This window comes from Haliotis rufescens, unplaced genomic scaffold, assembly GCF_023055435.1.
Source record: "Haliotis rufescens isolate VD_foot unplaced genomic scaffold, xgHalRufe1.0.p SCAF_7, whole genome shotgun sequence".
In the NCBI taxonomy this organism is placed as follows: Eukaryota; Metazoa; Mollusca; class Gastropoda; order Lepetellida; family Haliotidae; genus Haliotis; species Haliotis rufescens.
Window position 1 is genome coordinate 15,552,900 of NW_025964361.1, and position 27,804 is coordinate 15,580,703.

A 27,804-nucleotide genomic window follows, 5' to 3' on the forward strand; every position below is an offset into this window, starting at 1 on the left:
CCTCGCTACGCTGAACTGCCTCGTTGCCGAAGGACATAAACATGTTTAGTGTCATAATATACGGTTAGGAATGTTTTAAAAATATTTTCATAATTATTTATGTACTTCTTATATATGCATATCATATACACATTTGAGACAAAGATAAAGTTTCTATTAAAAGTTCGGTTACATCTTTTCAACGTTTAACCACCCCCATGGCCCCATGTAAGTTTCTCAAACCCATAAAAAATGCAATAAAGCCTCACATTATGTAAAACAATGTGTTCAGTTTAAACACAGGTGAGAGTACACACGCCGCTCACTGTGGATTACGAAACTACATGCATAGTCATGAAAAATATAGCAATGATTGGGCTAACATGCGATAAAGGGTTTGGGCAGTATTTACAGATATGCTGTGTGTCCCTTTTGGACATTAAAAAACAAAACTTTTGTACATCTGATGAAACACCTTATTGATAAGTCATTAAAATATTTGCTACAGCGTAGGTCTGGACATATAAGACTTAAAACGTTAAGCTCATCTTCAGCACCATTACTGCAGCAGATCGGGGAAATTCTGTCTCTGTGGGGTTGGTTACTTTGTATTTTTCTATCCTCACCGTACACACCACAGGGCAGATTAGAGTGCGACTGCGGGATAGTTAGACCCCCGGGCAGGCGATTAGAGTAATCTCCCCCTGGCCGCTAGATGGCACTTCAAGCACTTGCAGACGGCTTGCGGGATGTCACAGTTCGGATATTTTGACAGATCCCATATTAATTGGAAAATTTGGTGGCTTGCTGAATGAAGCTGACAGTTTTTGTTCATTATGGTGATTGTAATAACACATGCATTGGCCTCTGCATATTTGTTCAGTAAGGATCCTGATAAATTTCTGAGGAACAAAAGTCAAGAATCGGAGACCTGTAAACCAGATGCTCAAGCAGTTCCCTCCGAAGGCATTGGCAATGTTTACATACAGGTTTGTGCGCATTTCATCCGCCACGTGTGTCTCTATGTGTTGATATTTGTTAGTTTTACAATGCAGAATCCTTTCTAGGACCTGCCACAATTGACAAGTAATGCTAGAAAGCGATCGATAAGTTTTGATGGCACTAAATTGTAGGCTGTGCAACTGGAGACCTGCATGTAGCCTAAGAATATCTAAAATACCTCGCTCAGCACAGGAATGGTCTGCACTGTTTCATAGATCTACATAATTAGCAAACCAGACATTGTCATATTTTTCTGTATATACTGTAACTGTCTCCAATTCTTGATATATAATATTTTTGAAGTCTAAATAGATACTGAATGTGATTATAATATTACTAGATCTAGGCCTATATAAGTCTATATTTGAGTGATTCTTATCTGCTTAAGCCTACTCTTTCATCTGAATATTTTTAACCTTTGTTCTGATTATAAATTATTAGGACTTTCTATCACTACCTATTTAAAAAAGTGTGTTAATGTGCAAAACTTGATAAGCTTTTTTACAACTTAATCTAACCCAAAAAGAATGTTTTCCTGACAAAAGACATTAATATTAGGCCTATAGGATATTAATTAGAGAAAATGATGCACTATTACTACAGTCCCTTTTTATTACAGGAAATCAGTTAAATTGATTAATACATACTTGCTCATCTGCTGTGTGTAGTATACCAGTCAGTTATTAAAGTCTGTTTAGATATCTTGCTAATTAGTCACAATTTATTATATTACTCCAGGCCATTGGGGTATGTATCCTCATTATCCTGTCTTGCGTGATTTGACAGTCCAGACAGGCCTAATTCTGCATTTGTGTTTGTCCTGATAAAAAGACACAGGAGATGATTTTGATTAACCTTGATCACATTCCATATTAATTACTACGCAAGGTGAAAATATATGACACCTTCTTTCTACCATTTCTACTGACACACTACATCACACATGTGTTGCGGAAGAGAAATTTCCAATTTTCCAGATTGATGACTACATTAAGCATGTTAACTGTTAAGACTGTGCACATTTCTAGTTACTGCTGAAATTGTTTTGACAAATTACTATTTGTAAGCTGTTACAGGTATCATAGTAATGTGTATAATATATCAATGTTTACAGACACAGTTGACGATAGCTATGGTATGATTGTTTGACCATAAACACTCACGATCCAGGATTTGAAGTTAAAGCAAGACAGCTTAGTAAGCCTAAGACTAGTAAATTCTGGAAGGACTGACGACAATTCCTGTGCACTACCACTTTTTACTACTAACTTAATGCTAAGTAGATGGCAACTCTGTAGAAGATCATTATGGTTGACTTGTGGATCTGATCTTCATTTGTGTTAAGATGTTGATTTTATATGCATTAAATAATTTAGTCGTAAGCAATTTAGCAACATCATGCAAATAATTATCAGGGTGAAAGAAATCTGTTTCAATGGCACAGTTAAAGTAAGCCCTGGTGCTTGAAAGGCACGCTGAAATCATATTTACTTAACAGTAATACCTTGTATTGTTTACAATGACGCCTGTGATAAATGTTCTTTCACACAGTAAACTGGCTAAAATGCATGGAAAATTATGACGATAATGATATGAGCATACCATTGCCTTAATCATTGCTCATGCACAGTAATATTCATTAAATAAGCCTTGGGATTGAGAAATTGCTTATCATCTATCTCATGGTGAAATGACATTCACAAAGTTCACAGATGCATCAGAAACGTTTTTCTTGTTGGCACACTTTAATTCCAAAGGACACACCTACATTTGTGAGTGTCATGAGGCATTCTGCGAAATAGGTACATTTCTATCTGGCCAAATATATCAACAGAATTAACATCATGTGCTCACATCTCCAATGGCTTGCAGCTAATGACAGCTCAAATGTTTTGAGCAGGTACTCACAAAGTTTTGACAAAGACCTCCAATATAGCAACAATGTCAATATGGTTTTGTTGGAAAAGCAAGGCCCAACAAAACAGATTTAAAGGGGCACTGATCTAGCGCAATTCCCAGGGACTGGTTGTTGCCTTTGTTATTGTTTTTTCCCAGTGAGTACCCGGATGTATAGCAGAAATCTAGACTAGTTCCCGACCTCTGCTGCGCCATTCGTAAGCGCATTAGTCACTTTTATGGGTAGTAATAAGGGCGTATGGTCACATTGATCAACAAAATGAAATACAGTTTTCGAGATAATAAGGAAATGTAGGTATCTTTGTGCATCGGTAATGGTGACGAAGTTTTGATAATTCACTTGCTTGGTAATTTTGCGATTTTCTTTTACACTATTTTGACTTGCAACACAAAGTAAATATTTCACCTGAGCATTGCTTTTTTTATTGTGTGTATATTTTTTTACTGTCAAAATGTGTAACATTTTCAAATTTATTAAACGCCTAAATATTCAGTTATTTTACAAAGGGACTGAAAAACATTTCCATCTGTATCATTATGATAACGAATTCCAAACATTTTGATGTTTAATGTCATCACCAAGACTGAAAATGTAACGTTGAAAAGTACATTTCTATGTTGTTTGGCTTCTAATCCTACATAATAATATGTTGTGATGTTTGTGGGCCCTTTTGATCGTCTTAATCAATCTGGACAGATTTTTTAGTCAAAATGATTGAAATATTTACACATTTTATAAATTGCCTGAGAGAATCACATTTTACAAATTGACGGTAATATATACACACTTACAAAGGAAAAGACCTGTGAAAACAACGTCTATCGCTCATTGAAGAATTCCCAACTAAGACGTAGAGAAACAAGGACAAATCGGTTCAATGCTACAGCAAATGAAGAAAAACAAAATGCAAATACCATAATTACAACCTACCAAATTTATGTGTATAAATTTTAGGCAGCTTCCTTGTTCGAGGAATGTATCCGTGAATATCCACACAAAGGAACAATATCCCACTTGTCTGCAGCTGTACAAAGAAACTTATTCGATGTCACGTGTCTCTGTAACAATCAAATATTTTAAAAGATATATATCGTTTCTCAACTGATCACTTGGATTGTTTCAGGTGTTTCACACAGGTGTCAAGTCTCAAGGGTCGGCTGAGAAAGCCCACGTGACAACTATTTTCATAACGTCCACGGTTCCTAAAAAATCCATTGAGTGATAGATAACAATGACCAATCAATCAACGTATTATCAGTTAACCCTTTGAACAAAGTAATTTTTTTTTACATCGGCACTTCACGCCATGATATAAGTGTATTCCCTTTGTTTTAGTAAACCTACACATGTAAACACTCACTTTTGACATATCCACTGTGCAAGATAACAGTGATGACTCAATCAACGTATTTTCTGTTAATCCTTTGATGACTAGGAACGATCCGTTGATTTACAAAAAAATGTAAATCAACTAATCATTCACCTCTTGCTGGTCTGCCATGTGCATATTACATAACACACATTTCACCTCACTTCAAACCTGGATTTAGATTGAATAATTACCCCAGACACAATAAATGCCAAATGGGAACCTTTGTCAGGTAATCTAAGTGGTGCTACCACTACCTGTAATAAATTCATTAACTGAGTACAAGTGAATGACGACAAATACACAAGTGTAGGGTTATACGATAAAACGTGGATGACAACAAAGGAGTGGTAATCGTATTATCGACGCAATCCGAAATCCCAAAATGCACTTCATGGATACTTTTTTAGTATTAATTTATAACCATCTCGGGTATTTCCAAATGAAGACATCCGATGAGCTCCGCCGTTCTTTTTGTCTGTTTGTTTAGGCTGAAGAAATAAATTAACATGCGCCCTTTGTCGAAATCTTTATAGATCACGGTTAACCAATCAGTGTTTATGCAAAAATGTGTAAAACAAATATTGCCTCAAGCCTCCAAGTTTATTTAGCTGTCCTTGCAGACGGTAGCCCAGTCTCTGGTCACGCTCAGTTGCGTTGCGTATCATCCGGGTACTCACGGGGAAAAAAACAATAACAAAGGCAACAACCAGTCCGGGGAATTGCGTTAGATCAGTGCCCCTTTAAAACAACAATGCAGTATCGTATATATTGTCTACGCTATAGACATGATAGAAATGTGTGGGTCAATACTGATTATAAGAAAACTAGTGTCGGTGGTGTTTCTTATGTTTGTACAACATCAACAATGGTATTTGCTTTACACCAACACCATTTTGCTGTAGTGCATTTGAAATCATTACCTGTGTGCTTTATCATGTTTATGTGGATTTTTGTTAACTCTAATATCTTGAACTATGTGAAATATCAGTGTGTTATCAAAAAAGAAGTTAAGTATGTATTCTACTTTTCAAATTTTGTATTGTCACTGTCTATGATTTTGTTGAAAACAAATGGCATTACCACATTTTCACAATTTTATCCACTTTTGATTTTAATTTTTATAACAAGATCTATAAGGACATTGATTACCAAAACATTCGGATGCGATTGCTGATGACAGTCAGTTCATGTAAAAAAGAACTGGTCTAAAACCCTAGATAAACATAATGAGAGTCCTTAATATTTCATTTGTCAAACTTTACAATTGTTAAGATGTGCGTTCACATTACCAATAACACACATGAAATACAAACAGGTCAAGTTATCTGACAAATTTATGTTGCATGTTTGTGGAAGAAAGCATGTGACGTGACTCACTTGACCCCTTACTTTCATGCTTAGTTTCGAGAACTTCCCAACACTTAAATATATACATTGTACATTGAAAACTACGTTGAATTGTCAGTCATTTTATATTTATACTTCTATATCATTTATGAAACTAAAGGTAAATGTAAATGAGCATTATAAGTTTCATGTTTTCGAGGCATGGTTATCTACACACAGACATTGACGACATGAAGTGGTGATTGATTAGACATCGATTGATTCAAGATTGTCATCCAAAGGTTTTTCCTATTTGGTAATGATATGGAAAATTCAACAAGTACAAATTTTTTATTACAACTGAGGGGATGTTTCGGTATGGATTCTAATACCCCTTTTAAAACAAGTGATGATCAGTTGCTTGATTTGATGTTAACCTCCCTTTATGTCATTCTTGATTTCGAACACTGCAGTCATGTCTTTCATATGTGCAGTGCGTGAGATTTTGATAAACAAATGAAACTTGTTTCTCAATCTTCTATTGGCTTGTCATGCAGGGATGATAGTGCTACAAACGAAGTACATTCATTACTAGATAATTCAGTATCTGCACAAAACTTTTTTTATACTTGTCCAAACCTGTCCTTCTGTATCTTTTTCTGGTTTTACTCAATAAGAGCCAACTTAGTTAAACATGTTAAGATTACAGGCAATAATTAAAATATCTAAAACTAGATATGGGCTTCTGGCTAGAGTAAGTGCATGGTGAGTTTAATAATCATAGCAATCCTTATTCAAATGTTCAATCATACAGCAATAAACACTAACTATGCTAACTGTCACTATCATTGTGTCAGGAAATGGAAGTAGTCTTTGACTGTGATTGGTATTTCCTTGTTGTGCTGATCAGTTTCAGTTCATCAACAACTTCCTCAGATCATCTTTTCAGTGAAAGCAAGCAGTTCCTAACTTGTTATGTAGAGGCTTAACCTGCTGCTGCACAGCTTTTATGACATTAGCCTAATACACTCTCAAAGTAGCTTTCCATGTTTTGTATAAACCAAATGACCAAATTAAATGAGACCTTGGGGGCATAACCTTTTATCACTCTTTAGTCATTCTTTTAAACAAGTGATTTGGTACTGTTCCAGCCATTAGGTCATGCTGCCTTTCAATCGGACAGTAGAATTTGCTGTGGATTATGTCATATGAAGAAATATTGTATTTCATCCAAACTATGAAGCTGGAAAAGAAAAGAAAATGGTTTAAATTGGTTTAAGTAATGTCTCATAATATTGAAAAGCCTGATACTTGTGCTTTGTCAACACATTCAGGACTTCCTGTTGAAGCAGAGTACTTAACTATGATGTATTGTATCTATGAACCTTCCTAATGACACCCTTCCAGTACACCTGATCCATGTAATTATTTAAAATCTGGATGTTGTCATGACAACAAAGTGGATCAGCCATCTTATGTTCTGATTCCAAAAGAAATCGTCGACAAATTCATTGCAGCAACAACGGCCAATTAGAGAAAATCTATAACTCATTAGCTTTGTTGGAAACATTGATCAAAAGAATAAAAGTTATTGATCTGGTTTTCAATATTTCTGTGAAAGGAGTGATTTGGAAACAAAAGTTCCATTTTGTACAAACTAATTACGGTAATTTTTTTATTTTGAATGTGGCTATTTGTAAACAACTCCTATAACAGTTTTACTGTGTTTATCAGCAGTGTTCGAAATTTAGGGGGGTCCCGGGGATGTGATGTTTTCAACAATAGTATTTGATTCTAGGGACCCCCTAGTAACATGTTTTAACATTAGGATTATCATATGATAAGGACCCCTCATGTAAACTATAGTTTAACCTGTTAATCATGTAGACCCTGTCATTAGTAATAACGCATTGACAATGCCTGACAATACAAATATATGTATGACAGACAATAAGAAAGATCCTGATGAATTTCTGTAAAAAAACAGTTTGCATGTTATATACCGAAGCCAGAGGTTAATTGAGGTCATTGAGATTTTTTCCAATCAGCAAAACTAGATAGGCAGCCAAACAGATTCTGAAACAAACTGTTTATCCCCTGTCCATCATGTCCTTGTCATTCAAGAAATATTAGCTGTATCATGTAAACATGTATTCATCTTATCCATGTACTAGACATTATGTATGAGCACCATTTTCTATCAATATTCAAACTCATGCATGATACAAATAACACAGATACATTGTTTACATGTATGGCAGTTCTTCAACTAGTGTGACAAACTGATGGTCAATTTCTGGCATAAGTCAATTGATTGAATGCTTACTCAAAACAAATACAATGATCAATTGATAGACACGCATCTAGTCTCTGAAATCAACACATTCTACAGAAAAACGGTTGTTAAATTATCTTGATAACATATAAAATTTAAAAGGAGCCCAGAGACTTTCTTCATTTACAGAAACTGCTGTAACTATACCTATACCAAATATTATGGACATGCATAGGCTGTATTGGATATATTTGTTTCAGGGTCTGTATGACAGGTTAATTAATGTGTATCCAAACTTGATTTAGATTTTGAAAGGCATCACAAAGAGCAGATAGTTCTAATTATTGTATCTTATTTCATATATTTAACCAGTGATACATGTTGAATTTCCTATTGATCATGTTGATGCAGAGGCACTAGCATTAGAGCAATACTACACTCAGTACATTGGTATTTTGTTGCAGTGCTTGTTAAAGATTATTTATGATACATAAAAACATTTGTATAAACAAGAAACGGTCATAGTTATCTATCATGTCAATCTCAGAGTTAAATAATAAATATTTCTCGGACTTGCAGTTTTTGTCAATAAGATATTTGAAAGAAGATGATAGTTTCAAGCAGTGGTAGAAACTAACAGTTTTAGCCCACTAGTCCTTATAATGATAACATATAGCAAACCCCTTAAAAATGTCAAATTACTACTACTGGTAGTCCTTATGATACCTTAACTATTGGGCTTTTTGGCAAGGACTACAGGACTAGTGCCAATTTCTAAATCTGGTTTGAATATTAATAAAACTCAAATGTGTACATCCATTCAGATGCAATATACACAATAGTGCTCTATGAAAAAAAACCTACAACAAAAAGTCATGGTACTATTGGCCTCAAGACCACATATGGAAAATAATTCTGTCTCTGTCTGTCTGTCTATTACTACATCAACTGCTACTACCTGTGCTTGTCATACAAGAAGAGATAACCTGTTCAAGTTGTTTACCTTTCATCAGGTCGTACATTCATGTGTTGCTGCGCATGTCATGGCTGTGTGTTGACGGCCTGTCTCTCAATGTTGACTCTCATATTGACATAGATTGCACTGCTCTCACCATTATCGTTTCCCATGGCTATTGAATTATCAGCTCCTTACTAATAAATGATTTGCCAGTGATAGTAGCCATGTTCACATACTGCCTGAAGATATTGAACTTGAAGTCGTTTTTTGTGTGATTCAGCAAAGGTAGCATGTGGTCAGGAATACTATTTCCAAATGAATGAAACTACTATTGACATGATCATGATATTGAATAATTCATGTGTGTATTGTGATTATGTATAGCATGATCATGTTGGCATGGTGTGTAAATGTGCATTTGAGGGAAACAACCACAGCAACAACAGTATTGAGATGGGTATTTTACCCACCCTTCTGTGATTTGTCAGTCCACAAGTTCAAGCTAGGAACTTATTATATACTTCAGTGTGTTTTCTTAAGTTCAGAAAAGTGATATTTTCATTGCAGAGAACATAACACTTGATATTTCACTGCAGTGAACATAACACTTTGAGAGAACTATTGTTATTCAAGAGCTACCTCCCCTCAAATTGTCTCCCTTTTACGTAAGTTCCGCATTGACAAGGCAAAGTATTGACAGATTGTGATTTGTGGAGTTAATATCGCTTCTTGTCGTTTTTTTTACTCTTCGTTATAAACTGTAAATATCTCATTTGACTCATCAATCGAGAATGCAGTCTTGTAGCTTTCAAGAATATTGTTTTGAAGTTGATTTTGTATATAATCATATCCAAATGTATGATAAAGAATTTTCGTGACCCTAAATATTTTTTAAAACTTTGTTTTTATTTTTTTAAGGTTTTGCAAACTCAGAACTACTTTTAAGTCACAGTTACAAGGGGTGGTGAAACGTCCCTGTGTGTTAGGTAGGGTGAATTAACATTTAATTAGGCTTTACATTTTTAATGAAAAAAAATAATTTTCTGGTAGAAAACTACACAAAAAGTGTATTATATTGTAGTTGAGTGCAACTGGCCATAAATATATAGAAGATATTTCATGTGTCTTTTGAAATATCATGTTTCTCTTATTTCATGATGAGTTGCACTCAATAACAGTATTATGATTCCTGTCCTATTGCAACAAAATACAAGTTATTGCCAAATGTATCACCCAGTATTCAAAATGAATCCTGTAAGTTAATTGAGGGATTGTTGGCATAATCCCTGTGGTAATAGTTAAAGAGTTAGGGGTACCTAGGCATGTGTGTGTAAGATGCAGATACTATAGCAGTAAACAGTTTCTAGGACATGTCACTGTACCACCATCAGTTTTGAACACTTTCACCAATATTTAAGAACAAATTTCAGTGAACAATAATCCTATCAAAGTCCTAGCTACAAGCAGCCTTTTGTCAGAAATGGTCAATTCAAATTTAGACAATAGTAGACTAGGTTGACCAAAGTAGATAATAACATGATAAGACGCAGGCACTTGATGACAACTAGCTTCTCATGACCTTGATAGCTTCTCAGGATATATTGTTGTTTCGACAAGTGAAGATGACACACAGTGACTCTTGAGGACTATGTATGTGAAAACAGAGTGACCCATATTTCATTCTCTGGTTAACTAAGACCCTGGTGATATTTGAAAGTAAAATAAATCCAGCACTGATCATTACAGACTGGGTCAAATATGTGTGTATGTTTGTGTACCATATTACATGCTTACTACGAGTCATGACTAGGACAAATGAATCATCACATCCTTTTGAGTTACACAGTTACATGAAGCCTTCGATACAAGGATGTTCAAAATTCTAGATCTAAACATTGATGGAGGTAAAGCACGGCCATTCATGTGGCCATGTTTACCTACTGTGTATTTAACATTGTTTTCAAATTGCCCAAATGATGGAGCCATCACCCAAACGTAGGACAATCTTTCAAATTCAGTCTGGAGTTATTGTGCCATATACATGGTAATAAATTAGCATTACTGATTATGTTTTTGTGTTGTTTTTTTGTTATGACAACCAGCAGTATTCCAGCAAAATAATGTCAGCCTGTAAATATTATGATCGAGTCCAGGCAAACCACTGAACCAGTGATCGATATGTCCACATATTGTTCAAGAGTAGTACCAAAACTTGACATGTACTGCCCTATTATGCAAGTGTTGCTGATTAGCAATGTGATAACCAATCTCAACATTGCTTAGATGCTGACTTATTTTTCTGACATACTTTTTTATAAGATCTGAAAAGTGATTGTTGTACAAGAACTGCTTGGGTCTACCTCCGACTTTAAACTTATGCAGAGATGTGGAATATTAATTTTATGGTGTAAATGTGACTGCAAATATTAAACTGGCTTGAAAAACAGACAGTGCTTAATGTTGTCTGAGAGTTTGTTCTGCATGAAAAAAACCATTTTGCAACTTTTTATCATACACCGATAAAAGTACCGTGTGAATAACTTTTTATCAGCTTTACTGAAAATGTGAGCAAACAAAATACTGCCTTATTTATGAACAACATAAATAATCATCAAATTTATTTGAATGCTAATACGTATAACATTATAAATTTGATACGGAAAATAGCTTTCCAAAAATGAAGAAAATCAAATTTCCTATATGACGTCAAAAGACAACAGTAGGGTACAAGCATTATGAAAAGGGGTTAAATTCTCTGCTGCTAGTCCTTTGTGACTCATTTTGCTGTGGATAACGATAAAATGTTTTTGTATTGTTTTGTTCATGAGAAACCAAACTATTCCAACACAAATAATGATATAGAAACCATACACGTTTTGGTATTATCTAATAATCATAAGTAAAATCATTCTAAAAAAATTACCTGATTGTGTAAGTGCATTTTGACTGATATTAATGGAGCCTTATCAAATGTAATGATTTACTGAAAATTTGACACGTTTTTGTTTGATGTCATGTGGCTTGTTTTATGTCTGTATGCCTTTTCATTGGAAATTGATAATCGGTGACGACCTAAACATGTGGTCTGGCATTGTCATCTTGCAGTTCTGCTGACAATTCTAGGTAAGTGATCAACAACAGGTTGCTAAAATGTTTTTGTCAACATATCACTGGCCAAATGTCCATTCACAATAACCAAGTCAGTTCGCCTGTCATGTGTGATACCGCCCCACACCATGACACGACTGCCTCCATACAAATCATGGTCAAGACTTGTTGCCCTGGCTTACCACTCGCCACTACGTTGACAACAACCTTTCCTGCCATCTGTGAATCTGAGGCAAAAACTTGATTTGTCTGTAATTATGGTGTAAAGCCATTGATGCACAGCCCGTTCCTGGTGTTATCTAACCCACCCCAATCTTTGCTGCCTGTGGTATGCTGTTAGGGTCACACCCTTCATAGGACGCCTTGTTTGAGACAGGCTGTGTAGAGCTGGTTTTTAAAGTTAGATCAGAAGGTCCGTAGCTCAGATCCCATCATGGGACTCGGATATTTAATGGCCGCTACATTGGCGCCCAACATAGGGCTGAGCACGTTCATATCAAATTTGAGTAAAATCATCCTCAGTACCCCACAATCTGGCCCGGGACGTGTCCTCTGCTGACGGGAGAGTATGTAGCAGGGTGTGGAGTCATCCCACAGATGACATCCTTACCTTGTCAGCTTGCTGATGGGGTTAACCTCTTTGGTCATGTGGACAAGGCGTCCGACCTTGGATCAGAAGGTCCGTGGTTCGAATCCCATCCCGGGACTTGGAAATTTTATGGCCGCTACAATGGGAACAGATTTGAATCTTTTGCATTGTGTAAGTAATATAATGAGACAATCTTGTCTAGGTTGTTTTTAGCACTGTCACACCTAGGTCTCTTTGCAAGAACACCTGTTTGACGGTACTTGTTCCACAGTTGAGAAATTCAGGGGTTGAAAAATTATTAAAAATGTTACTTGACCAAGGGCAAGTATGACCAACATTCTCACTTGCCCTATTTTAAAATGTACTAGCCCAAAATCTAGCTAATAAATTCAGTAAAATGTTACTGCTGCAGAACTGAGAATAAAATTCTGAAATTTGAACATCCATCAATAAACGTTCTCTTACGATTGCAAGCGTGTATGTTTGGGTACTTGGAACAAATGGTGCACTTCATGACTTTCGCTGTGTCATCATACGCAACCCAAGGAAACTGGTCTTTCCACCCAGCGATGAATGTTCGTTTTCGTTTACATTCTTCATACTTCTTATTCTTTGCCGATATACAACTTTCGGAATTTCCCTCTGCCTTCCTTTTAAGTTCGTCCCCACCGCCAAAGAAACTTAAAATAGACCGCTGAGACATGATCGGCCATGTGCGGTACTGGCAATATAAATTGTTATTGCAGATACCCCTCTGGGTGCTAATGAGGCAAAGGGAAGCTACTCTGTCCTTTACTAGCTTACTCATTTGAAAGAACAGATTTACTTATAGTGATCCCTCGCTATTGCACTCTTCAATATAGCGCTAACTCGGTTATTGTGTGCGGTAACACATGGTTCCCAAAACTTATATACACTTTTAGTAAACTCAAATCACTGACACGATGTCATTTCCCCATCGCAAAAACATTACCACCTGCACGCAACACCGGAAATACCAATCAACAAATTCCGCAATTAAATCCTATTATGACTATCTGGTTATACAAAAAACACGTTTGTACCTTGACATAAGTTTGTAGCATATTTTATTAATTTTATTTAAAATTTCATTCAATACAGTTTAGATCTTTAGATTTTTTCCGAAATCGTGCGTAAAGGGGTCGATAGATCGCACAACTCGCCGTTATTTACAGCAACCACGGTCAGCGCCTCGAATGAACTTTAGTTGACAACGAAAAGAAACACATATTAAATAAATGCCATACTTTCACTCGTTAAAAGTTCTGTTTGTTTTAGTTCGACAAAATTATATTTCATCAGAGCTAAAGTCGGAAAATGTTTCAACCTCGCGTTACAATTTCCAAGAAACATGTGCCATATATGGAAGTGTTACTACGATTTAACAATGCAATAAGCCTGGTTCTCGTTGTTGACCTGCCTGACATCGAAATGTATTAATCCCATTGGTTGACTGGCGTAGCTGTATGCAAATTACATTGTCAATCTGGGACACTAACAAAATATTAGCCAATCAAATACCGTAACATGATCACATGATTACATTCGCGTGAAACTTGACCCAGTTCATTTTGTGTGCTCTACTTGTCCACGGGCATGCTAGAAAACGTATATTACACGCCCGACATCTAAACCTTACTTGGCACGGGCGTCGGGCAATGGTATTTTTCAACCCCTGGAAATTACACTTTTTGATTTGCCAATCTTTCCGGCAACTTGGGACATTGACGCCCCCCTCTATCGTACCCACAATTCACTATATTGTCTGTTCACTGAGACACTGACTTGGAGGCATTTTTAAGCCTGTGCTCAGTTCAATTGCATTAGTGATTGTGAGTTCCCCTAAAGGCACACACACTTTGGCTTCTATGTGCATGTGCATCACATGATGTTCCCAGTTGTCTACGGCGCCGCCATTCGCTGTGCAGAGTTGCATCCCTTCTGCACGCCAGATAGCTGTGGGTTCGAATCCTGGTTCGCCCTGATTATGTTTCCAGGTTTGTCAGCAGAATACCCTTGCTCGTGGGTTTTTCCGTGTTCTGGTCCTTTGGATCACTGACAAATTTTGGACAGTGTCAAACACTGAATTTGCAGTGAAAGTCCAGTGAATGGGTCCATTTAGGACTTATCAAAAGAAAGCATGATCAGAATATCAAAGATAACATCGCAGTGTGCGAACACTGTGACTCTTTTGTGAAATATTTTGGGGGAACACAAATTAAGTGTTTTTTACAAAGTTACATAACAAATTACAGATGAAAGAACACACGCAATAAATTGTGGTATGTATTGCAATCATTAATGATGTAAATTGCAATACGAAAGTCTGAGTGAGGCCAATACCCCCATCACTATGGAATGGCATCTGAGTGTGAAATTATTAATATATATGATGTAATAGGTATCTCATAGCTGTCATACATAAATAGTGATTTTGTAAACACTATCTAATATGGTGGAAAGTTCACTTTGGCGTTCATGTTTGCTTATTTTCTCAAAAATGCTAAACACTCTTGGGTTCTTGGCAATGTTTCATTGGTGCAGTGATAAACCTAGGATTTTATTAAGGTGGGCCCAAGGGCCCATAGACCTTGACAATTGCGGGCCTTGTCATGAATATCGTGGGGCATGTAGTAAATGTGATGCCTGTAAACATGAAAAAAACACATGAAGCATGCAAGACCAATCAGTCAAACAAATCAGTTATTCAAACAAATCAGTAATATTAGACAATCGGGCATAGTTTCTGTGGTGGCATTACTGCCACAACTTCACCCCTATCCCCCAGACACAAGGACAACTGTCACAAGCATGCAATGTCTGACCGTTTCCCTCGTTTGAGCATATTGAAAAAAAACCTTCCCTGCACTTTTTTTGTTTAAAACAAGACAACATTGTAAACATAAGACTTTAATTCAACATCTCATGTACAATGTTAAAGGCATGATGCTGAACACATTGATGAAAACAGAACAATGGTATTTGTTTCTGAATCTTTCTCAGAATGACAAATTTGCTAAATTGAATCATTTGGTGTTAGCAAATATATTGAGTGAAGCGGCATTGTTTTGAGTGGGTTGATGATCTGAATTACGCAATCACCAATAACAGCCTTTAAACACTGTAATACTTCACTTTAACATATGACATGCATTGAAACTTGTATAAGTTATAAGCACGACAACTGGGTAAGCTTACATGAGATGGGAAACAATATTACCACCTGTTCAAAATATGATCTACAAAAAGCTTTAATGTTCAAAAGTTTGTGTTATGGTTGAACAAACATAATCAAAACATACCAAATGTATTCACGAGTCGCCATTCTTTTCATGCTTGATTAAAAACAAAATTCAACCAGCAGCTGTTACCTGCAAATGCTTCGGACGTGCAGGCTGAAACTGGAATAACAGAGAACTGCTCATAATAGCATCCTGATGTAGCAATGGAAACATGGCTGGACATGTATGGTCAAGTTCTGTGAAATTGTCACAACTTCATAACATTTTATGTGATGATACACCTGCATTCAACAGTCACACTATTCATTCTAATAGTGAACACCTTTATCAGCAGGGATCATGAACTGTACATTGTGGTGTTGGTATGCTTCATTTTGTTCATGTTGACAATAATACCATGTTTGTTTACAGGAAGCATTCCTCCCCTTGCTGGAAGCCAAAACAGTAGCAGAACTTAGAACAGCAATAAGAAAAGCCCTGACATACATTCTCCCTCAAGTGGTAAGTACATGTGACATCAGTTATCACACTTGAATAAAACAAGTCTTATTTTAGATTCACATTGAGGTTTTTGTACCTGCACTTTTTCTTTACATGGTATTTACATATCAGATGCTCACCTCATCTAGAAGCCCAAGAGAGATTATGTCATGATCTACCATAATCTATTCCTCTAATACTGCTGGTTTGACTCTAGTAATTGTGATTGGCATTCAACTTCAACAACTGTAGGTGGTGTTGCAAAAATAGGTTTTGCATGTATCATGTATGTAGTGATATTGTCTTGAATCATAATGAATACCAGGTATTAAAGTATGGGTGCCAGCAACACTGTTCAGGTGGCTGTTTATGAGATCAACATTTGCACTATGGAAGTGAATGTAACAGTTTATTATCAGCTGAGGAGCTGCAATGTATTGTAGTGTACAAATTTCATCATCAGGATTTGAATTTCCTTTTATGTTAGTGACCATTGCAGCCGTAGAAACTAACATGTCCACTAGTCCTTATAATGATAACATATAAACTAAACCCTTAAAATTGGCAAATTTCTACTAGTCCCTATGATACCTTAACCATGTTAACTATTGGGCAGTTTGGCAAGGACTACAGGACAAGTGCCAATTTCTAATGCTGAATTGGGCAGTTAAAATGATACTTGCATCTTGAAAAGTAATGAAATATTTAACAATACCTTGTGACCTTGTGATGATAATGAATCAAGTATTGCATGTAAGAGGCTGATACATGTTCTAATGTGACAAACAACCCACATGACTTGTGATGAAAGGGCCTTGCAAGCATTTAGCATTGATTAGATTTCACTTCTAACTTCAGTTTTACTACAGCTTATCTGTATTTAGTACCTTGGTAAATATCAGACAGACTGGAAAAGTGACCATGCTGACTTTTGCTGAACATTCATCTGCTGATGTTTCATGCACCTCCTTCGTGGTTCCAAGAGCCATACATTTGTCAGAAATCATATAAAAAGGTGGTATTCACCTCAGCCATTCCTAACACACCAACAATATGAAATAGAAATGATTTCATTTGGGTCTACTTATAGCTTTTCATATTCCAGGTGGCTAGATTGGAAACATGCTAAAAATAAATTTTTGGATAGGCAGACACATCAATTTGGTTTGGCCTGACAGTTTCTTTTTATTTACATTATACGATTCATTTGGGCAGAGAGTGTCTGTTCTCAGCAGGAATTGTCTTCATCAAGACACCCTGGTAAGGACCCATGGCCTGAATGAGTCTTTCCTCCACTTCACACATATAATGGAGTGAGTGTATTCATATCTCTTGTTCGAGAGAATGTTTCCCCTTTGATCTGATTATGGAGGTAAATGGGCACAAATTCCTATGAATAATTGTTCTCTTTGTAAGCCATGTAAGCCTAGACTGGTCTTTTGGAAGAGACATTATCGATCGTAGGTGAATGGAAATGTCTTCTGTTCTTGCCGGACAATATAGCTTTCTCAGTCAACAGATTTGTAGTGGCTGTTGGCAGCAGAACTGGCCATGAACATAGTTAAAGGTTGGAGATTAGATGTAATGTGGTCAAACACTTACAACCCTCAGATCACTTAATTGGTCAAGCAAGTGCTTTTTTAACAAATATCTGGGGTGAACCCTGGTACATCGTGTGTTTTCATGCGTCGATACGATACACGATATGTTTTTTCTGTATTGAAACAAGATGATACACATGCATAAACAGATTACTTTATACTCGTTTATTGATTTTCTCTCCACCTCCCAGTGTTTGTCAGTCAAATATCGCAAAATGTATTGTAATTACTGTTTCAAGTTCGCGACTAAAAATAACCACTACAAACATGTGTCAACAGCTTGCTTCTCCTTTTAAACCTGCTCTGAAATATTTATAGTCAAGAAGTTTACATGCGATTTGACATGAATATGCATATCGCGATATGTATCATAGTATCATATCATGAACTTGTGTTTCACCCCTACAAATATCTGCATCATATAAGATGCAAATGATTGTATACATTGTTCTTATCTCATAGTCCGTAGGATCCAAGAACATGTATTTCCAAGATGTATCATTTTGGTAAACCTGCACCATGACCATGACTGGAATTTATATTTTTTAGGTACTTTTTTTTACTAAAAGCCAAGGCAAGTCTAGATCAAACTATCCAAATCTAGTTCGCTTGATTCCACAGTCTATGAAAACAGCAGAAGAGGAAAGGTTCTTTCGAAAAAAAGAAAAACCTTATTTGAAGACAAGTTTTCATTGGCTAAGTGTTAGTCTACAGCAGAAGAGGAAAGGTTCTTTCAAGAAAAAAAACAAAAAAAACTTAAAAGACATGTTTTCATTGACGAAAGTGTTAGTCTATGATTTTGGTTGCTTCTGTATTTATCTTGGAAATGTTGGTTAAAATAAAAAAATATTGTGATTGTTAAACATGCGAGTTCAGCTTGTGTGACAGTGTTATTCTTTAACATTTTTTATTATGTCAGTAAGCATGCTCTGCTTTCGTGTGTCAACTAAACATCTGCTGCAAGACTATCTTTGCATCATTTTCTGTGGCTGTTAGTGCTGATATATGGACTGTGATAATGATTATGGACAGAGCTTACAAGACTCCGGCTTTGACTTTTCTGTGTGTGGTGCTGCAGCAAGAGTAACCAAAAAAAAGCAATCTTTTCTGTTAGTGCAGGACACAATTGTAAAACGAGCACATGCATTGATTTAAGGTCTGTCCAAACTTCATTGCTCTGCTCTCCTACCATGTTTTCCTTGCACATTTTCCTGCCACAAAATAGAATTGTGTAATCCTGACTCTCTCTGTCATTATTGATTATACAAGAAATGGATCATCATGTGTAGTGTGCATAGAGGTAAAACTGTGGTTACTTGAACTTGAAGTGTCTTGTGGATGCAATCAGATGGAGTAAGGGCTTCAGGTTCCATGCGAATAGACAACCGATACTTGGCTCCATGATTGCTCAGTGATTGAGAGTACTACCAGAGAAATACAGCCTCTTTTTTTCTGTGATACACATGAAATTAGTAATAGTTAACTGATAATTACGGCAGACTCAGTCACATCAAAAAGGACTCTTTGCTTTGTGTTCTTTTATCAGGATTTTGCAGCTGAAATATCTCTGTGGGTCCTCAAAACTGTCTAGAGGAGTGAAGTTTGTTGGATCTGGGAAAAAACAATATATCTTTGCGTAATTGGTTTTCAGTCACACACCCTAACAACAAATAAATAAATACGGAACCTAAGTTATCTTACCTGTTAACTTGACTTCTATTGATGTTTTGAAGAAATCATGATTGTTTTTATCCTTGTTATCATGGTAATAAAGAAACGATCGTCCGATTGCTGCAGCTACCAAAATAAACTTCAGGACAGTGACATCAATCAGTCAGATGATTGGCTGACCAACAGTGATCTCCCTTGAACAAATATGGTGCACTTGGAGGGCAAAAAAATTTGTCGTCCCTAGCAATCCATAAAATGAGTAATTTTACAAAAATATGTACAAGTGACTGTTACATAATGTTCGTTATGGTGAATACAAAAGCGGTCCCATTCTAAACACTTTCAGATATTATACACATATATACACATGTATACATGTCTCAGGTGTCCTGTTCATTCTTTTTTTTCATGGTGACATGGACACCAGAACTCAAGAATAACACGGGTACACACTTTCAAATGTACCCAATGGTGACAAGAAGGGTGTGTGCACTGGGACCACAGCATAAACACACTGGATGCACATCCTCAAAGTTCTTTGGATTGGAATCTGTGGCACTGGCAGCATAGTTCATCAGAGTCAACTTTGTTGTTTGCATCATAATATTCAATGCCGAGACGATGCAAGAGGATGCCTTATGTGCGTGGCTTGGGGTCAGGTTTATTCTGCCTCATTACAACCTGTCCCTTGTTGACTGGAGGATGGTTTGCCTGTTGTTCAATGTTCTTCTCTGGAATCAATCTTGTCTCTAATGATTGCACTGATGACTTTCCTTTTCTTTTCGGCTGTGGTTCTGCCTTAGAACATTCTGTTTTCTGCTGAAGAATGCCACACTGTCTTCTTGCATAACTGAATGTTCTGTACAGTCCTTTTGTCTGTCTCCTACCTCCTTTACCACGGCACTTGATCATTGCTCCTCTTGAAAAACAGTTGAAGAGGCAAAGTTAATTCCAGTCATAGCAGCCAGCGTGTCAAAAGGATAAATGCCACATGCCTTGAGAGAGGCCTGGGGATTCACTGGAGTCAATGGTAATGAATACTCCTGACAGGCCAAATGACACATTGAATGTCTGCTTACAGCATGGTTGCATGGTCGCACATAAACTTGTGTATAAACCCTCAAAAATTGACTGAAATATACAACATCCATAGGTTACAAGATGCAGGATGTATCACTGTATGAGCTGGCAAAACAAACAGAATAATATCATGTTCACGATGCTCAGTTTATCAATGGTAGAGATATAGGACCTATGTTCATCGTAAAGAAAGAGAATGGGACGGTCAGTAGACACAGTGACACTGTGTTTCAGAAAGTGGTGCTCCAGGTAATAACAAAAAACTTCGGAATTTGACAATCCGGAATCAGAGATTTTTCCTGCTGCTCTAGGTGTCAAGTATGGTCAATGTACTTGACTTGGGATTGGTGACGGCTCTCGGTGTGACATGGTTGGATGATACAATGCAGAGTGGGGTGTGATGCTCCACTACGCCTTTTCATCTACGTTATGAATGTGATGTAGACTGTCTTTCAAGCCGTACCTGTCTAGGATTCTGCGAAGTTCCTGAAAGTAGTGGCAGACTGCCTCCTCATTTTTTTTCGGATCTTGCCAGTGCTTGATGAAATTATAAAAACCACTGAATGGACAATGACTTGTCTTCTTTGGATCACTTGCGAAGATGAATAGCTAAGTCAGTGGCAAGAGTGACTACCTCCATGTGTATAACCGTATCCAAAATCAGCCATGGCTTTAATGTGGATGACTAAATGTCTCTCCTCCACAATTGATAGCAGAGGTTCGGGGCCAGATTTCAGACAGTCTATTCTGATTCCTCTACCTGTACAATCACGCAAGATGGCAAACAGAACAGAGAAAGATAGTGCAGCCTTTCTCTCCAACATTCTATCAAGTTCGGATTTATAAGCCATATCTGAGGTCTCGGAAGAATATTGGCGGTATTTCCCACTCTGTCGCTGACCATTTGTCAAAACCTGTAAAATAAGATCAGTTTCATTTTGGATTTCTTTGCAAACTTCTAATTTTTTTAAATAAGACTAAGAGATTGCCAAACTAACTTTCCATAAATTAAAAAATTGCCAGCTGCATCACATGATAAGTCGTGATTTTGTTTTACATATGTGTAAACATGCAGACTTCAGGTTCCATCAGAATATTTTACCTATGATATGTCAAAAATGACATCTTTTCAGTCTAGAAATATTAGCATACACTTGTGTAGACAGTAATATCTACCAGTGTTTGTATCTGCTTACCTTGTTACGCTTGAATCACAGCAAAAAAAAGGGGTTCTTTCAGTTGTAACTGACTTGGTGGTAACATATCTCATTGCGTATCGTGAAGATATAAATTGAAAATGGCTGACGGAAAAATAGATTGCGAATGAAAACACATGATGGGAGGATAACTTATAATGTGATTATTGATCAGGCTTAAAAGATACTGATTGTTGTGATTACATGTATTCAAACATGGGTTGGTTGGTCAGGTAGATTTCTAGGGATGTCAACTTTATCATGACATCGATGTTTCATTAAATGTTTTATCATGTTTATGTCGATTATCTATCGATATAAATAGATGAATATTGCTAATGAATTAATAACTCACTGCTAATGTAAACATAATAAATTTATGAAAAGGCTGCTCAAGTTAAAATATTAGCCTACAGACTTAAATATACTCATTGTCACTCGAAACGTGAAATACCATACATGTTGGTTAAAATATGAAGACTTACTCATATTTAAGGGATATTAGATTGGTTCGATGCACAAACGAACATACTGGTATGTTGTGCGAACCAATGCTCAAGAATGCCTCACATGTGACGTTATAGATCCATGACTCGAGATGCACCGTTTGTCTCGTGCAGGGTTAGGGTGTAAGGTTTGGAAATCACGTGCAGGATTTCGTGATAAGAATAAAGTCACTGTGGTAACACTTGACTGGTTGTTAGTTTTGTCATTAATTGGTACACATTGGAAACATCACTTTTTAACGTACATACTTCTCTATACGTTTCTATGTTTCTCATTTCTTTTAGCCGTGAATATATAATAACATAATTCAATACTTCAGCCAATACTTTGTGAAGTGTGTACTACTAAGCTGAATTCCATGTGGTGTAACAAGAAGCATTTACAGCTTGAAAAGCCTTTAATTTTAGTGTCAACCTTGAAAAGCTCACCAAAATAGCTTGAACAGCCATGCATTTGTACAAAATGGCATACCGTATTCGACATAATAAGCCTTGAAAAGCCTTAAATTTTACTTGTTTTCGTGTTCCTTATCTGTATGAACCTTCATTGCAGGTATCCATTTACTAAAGTTTTGTTTGTTGGTTTGTTGTTTAACGCCGCACTCACCAATATTCCAACTTTATGACGGCTGTCTGTAAATAAGTGAGTCTGGACAAAAAGTCCAGTGATTAATATCATGAGCATCGATCCAAGCAATTGGGATATGATGACATGCATCAACAAAGTCAGCAAGCCTGACCACCCCATCCCATTTGTCACCTTTTACGGCAAGCATGGGTTGCTGAAGACCTATTCTATCCCGGATCTTCACAGGTCTTAAAGGTCTTCAGGGGAATACATATGGCTAATCCCTTATTATTATTTTTAAAAAGACAAATTTGTGTGAAAGTGATGAGGGTCTTCTTAACCCTATCAAAATAGCACAATAGTTTCTATGAATCATATCAATCAAAATAATTACATTTTTGTTCTGCCTTGCATTCTAAACTTTAGTGACACGTGAAGAACGTCCCCTCATTTTCACAATTCTTTTGGTTTGGTTTTGCATGGACACTAATGGAAAAAGACAAATTAAAGTTCGGATAATTTCAGGTTTTAAAGTTGTAATGGCCAGTGAACAAGAAAAGAATTATCTGTAGACTCTGCCTCAACCACAAGCCCTAACATAGGGGTGCACTTGGACATTTTTTGTAAACTTATATCTGTTCTATTTGAAAAAATTGCAGTTGGAAAAGTTGTAAAGTATGCATTTGTAATTTGCATATATATGTGGATGTACATGTACTTTCAAAAAAGCCCATAGGCTATGAAAGATTGCCAATAGTTAATCGATCACTCTGTGATCACTGTGCTTGTGTTGGTAGTGTGGCAAATGAACCCTGGAACACCATCTCATATTCAGGTTGTTTCATTTTCTAGGACATAGACTGTCATCAAAAATAATATGAGAAAGATGAATGTCCTACTAAAATTGTGAAAATCAGGAAAATGTCCTAATTGACATTTGTTTCAATGCCATCTTCTGAGACATCAGCGTAAATATTGGATTTCCATTCAAAAGTGTGAAACTCACACATTGTCACATGTCCACTATCATGATTGTGAATAACTCCTCATTGTATGATATGTATCTTACACTGACTTTCTAATAGATCAGACTTGTGGAAATAGCTTACTGCACTCATTTCCATAGCAACAAGGAATGCAGTTTGGCCTTTTGTGTTTGGTGTCACTCTTTGTCTCTTGACAATCTCATTAAAATCAGATCTTCTCGCTGCCGCTAAACAAAGATCTGAGGACATCCCATTACGGGTCAGGTCAGACCGACCTTTCACAAACTCTGACCGACCAATGGAAATACTGACAAGAAGTCGACATTAGCCAATCAGGAGGTAGCTTTCTCGGGCTTACGGCACTAATTTCAAATTGGCGACTATGCTTCGAAACATATTTTGACAAATTCTCGCTTTAAAATTTGAAACCTGAACAAAAGACGTTCTAGAATGGCTAAAACATGGTCTAGATTGTATAGATTCAGTAGTTAAGATCATAACTATCGTTCGGTATACCCCGTTTTAACGTTTTTGAGGCTGCATGATTAGAAATCACATTCTGACTGTCACTTTCATGATCTGGTAAGCGACGCTCTGATTGGTCGGATGAAAGGTCGTTCTAACATGCCCCCTAATGGGATGTCCTCAGATCTTTGTTCAGCGGTAGCGAGAATTAGGATATGATTTTAACGAGATTGTGTCTCTTGATTGATAAATCACTGACTGAAGGCCTTAAAATGTTGGCGCATATTGAAATTATCTATCTTGTATGTAACTATCTATTATAAACAACTACAAAGATCAGCAGTCATCCATCGTGTCTTGCAGTCTTTTATTTGTTTACACTGGCTTTAATTATTAATTTGGCAAAGAAACGCTTGCATTTTCTAAATGGCCATGCATCAGAATGATAATATTTTCATATTTTATAGGTGAAAACATTCATTCCCTTTGCCTAGATCTGTTGACAGTTGAATTGACTTCCCATATATTATTAAGACAGTTCTAAGTTTTCCAACAAACTGAATCATTGTCATAACATTATCATTGTCCAAAGGACAGTCTCAAGCATTATGTGGATCACGACTGTACTGAAAATATGGTCACTCATACCAGATAATACAATTGTTAGGCTCAGTACAACAAAATATTTTTTACACATCAGATAATAGACACAAAGATCAAAGTGTTTGATGGAGATATTCAATTGCTTTAACAACAAATTTCTCAAATGAAAAATATCAGGAATATAAAGGATGTTATTTCTAAAGACATACATACATACATACATACATACATACATACATACATACATACATACATACATACATACATACATACATACATACATACATACATACATGTTTTTATCTCCTGTGAAACTCATGTTCAAATATTAGAAAAAAAACTATGCATTTAGTGATGTCAGAAGTCCCAAACATGCAATTGTTGAAATTAACAAAGTATAATCAGTTCTTATTTTACACTTGTTGTAAGAGGCGGTTAATGGGATCGGGTGGTCAGGCTCTGACTTGGTTGATGCATGTCATTGTATCCTAGTTGCATAGATCAGTGCTCATAATGTCAGTCACTGGATTGTCTGGTCCACACTCAATTATTTATGAACTGTTATATAGCTAGAATATTGCTGAGTGCGGCGTAAAACAACAAACAAACAATTCTTAAATTATGGATGTCATGTGGGCGCAAAAGGACCCTTATCGTACCTTGTCCTTTCACAATTCATGCTGATATAGTGATAACTAATGCTATGACTTAGATATGTTTTTAGATACAAGGTTAATATACATCTGAATTTAAGAAAATAGGAACAGTAAAGCAATATTTCCCAATTTGCCAACCAAGGGCACTGAGTTTGAAATATTCATAAAAATCATATGCATCATTCAGTGAATAGGTGAAGCATGTGAGTCAGATCAGTGAATAGGTGAACCATGTGAGTCAGATCAGTGAATAGGTGAACTATGTGAGTCAGATCAGTGAATAAGTGAACCTTGTGAATCAGATCAGTGAATAGGTGAACTATGTAGGTCGTCAGATCAGTGAACAGGTGAACCATGTGAGTCAGATAAGTGAATAGGTGAACTATGTAGGTCAGATCAGTGAATAGGTGAACCATGTGAGTCAGATTAGTGAACAGGTGAACTATGTGAGTCAGATCAGAGAACAGGTGACCCATGTGGGTCAGATTAGTGAACAGGTGACCCATGTGAGTCAGATCAGAGAACAGGTGACCCTTGTGGGTCAGATCAGTGAACAGGTGACCCATGTGAGTCAGATCAGTGAATAGATTAACCATGTGAGTCAGATCAGTGAATAGAGGAACCATGTGAGTCAGATCAGTGTATAGGTGAACTATTTGAGTCAGATCAGTCAAAAGGTAAATAGTGTGACTTTTATTTGTTTTTATTTATAGTTAAAGCGCTTTGATTGTGTGATCATAGATGAAGGATACAAAAGCATAAAGAACATATTTAATCAGCTAAAGCACCCTCTGTCCAGGATAGTAAAATCAAATAGAATCATAATACATTAATGCTTTTTTGTCAAACATGGTTATTTTGAAAACATTCCCCTGAGAATGATTGCAATGCCTGCTCCAAATGTTGATTATCATCAAGCAGCCTTTGATCAATCTTGTCAGTGACATGACTATATCAGGGAAACGATAAGAATATTTGCTTGATTGAGAAAATGAAATGAAATGTTTGTTTAATGTTATGTAACCAGTTGGAGGCATGGTGATGTATGATAACCAGGACTGAAATATCTTCATGTAATTAGGCTATTCCGCCAGTCCATGGCATTGCCTTGCTATATGGAAACAGCTGCAGCACATACCGATTGCAATCCCAATAGCCTTGATTTGCAAAACTGATGAAACATCTCATCAAGGGACGACACAGAGAGAGCTCTTTGTGCAGCAGACTTATTTGCGTCATCATCCTAAGTTTATCAGTAAACTTCCACTTTTCCCAGCATTATAGATTCCTTGATGGTTTTAATGACAGATGTGGTGTACTCATCTGCTGTTGAAGGCCATGTAAACAGCAGGCAATTGGTACAGGTTGTTGGAGATAATAACCTTCCTATGGCTCAGCACATTGTAATGCTGATCATGGCCAGCTGTCACTTAAGCTCTAGCAATAATTTTTTGTTTATTAGGATAAAAAGGACTAAAGTAATTTCGTATGATGTTTTCTGCAGTAGCTAACAAAATATAGGTGAAGATTGATTTAAATGTTTTGCAAGATTTAGATATGTATATGAATCATTAAGTTTTAGGGTCTTCGTTTTGTTTGTTTGTTGTCTAACGCTGCACTGAGCAATATTCCAGCTATATGACGACGTTCCGTAGATAATCGAGTCTGGACCAGACAATCCAGTGATTGACACCATGAGCATCGATCCACGCAATTGGGATAGGATAACATGCATCAAACAAGTCAGCAAGCCTGACCACCCGATCCTGTTAGTCACCTCTTACAGCAAGCATAGTCGCCTTTTACAGAAAGCATGGGTTGCTGAAGAGCTATTCTACCCCGGGTCTTCACGGGTCTTTAGTCTTCAGGGGAAACAACTAAGTTTTCTATTAGCATGATTAGGGCTAGTCCACATAATGATGTATGCATAGCAGTGTTTAAATTTGAGCATGAAATTCTTGGAGTAAAAGATGTAGGGTCACTGTAGATTCAAATACCATGAGAGCTAACCTAAAGGATACTTAGAGCCCCTTTGATTCGAACACTGCATGATATTGTCCTTTATTGGAAATTCCCTGTTTTTGGTTGCAAAGCTTGTCATAGGTTTTTGTAAGCTGTCAATTGTTAGAATTCATCTAGAAAACTACAAATACCCATGGAGATTATGTGTAAGGATAATGATCCCCAGCAAATGTTTTTCAA

General features: G+C 36.6%; 1 protein-coding gene across 5 annotated transcripts in view; it reads left to right on the top strand.

The window, feature by feature from the left end:
- The first annotated feature begins 703 nt into the window (after positions 1-703).
- LOC124115009 (cGMP-dependent 3',5'-cyclic phosphodiesterase-like) overlaps positions 704-27,804 on the top strand; it is a 73,813-nt gene continuing 46,712 nt past the window's right edge. For all 5 annotated transcript variants that reach the window (XM_046475784.2, XM_046475783.2, XM_046475785.2 and 2 more), the window contains exons 1-2: positions 704-968; positions 16,202-16,291. In XM_046475784.2, the coding sequence (XP_046331740.1) occupies positions 816-968; positions 16,202-16,291 (243 nt within the window). In that variant the 5' untranslated portion in view covers positions 704-815. The remainder of the gene's footprint in view (positions 969-16,201; positions 16,292-27,804) is intronic.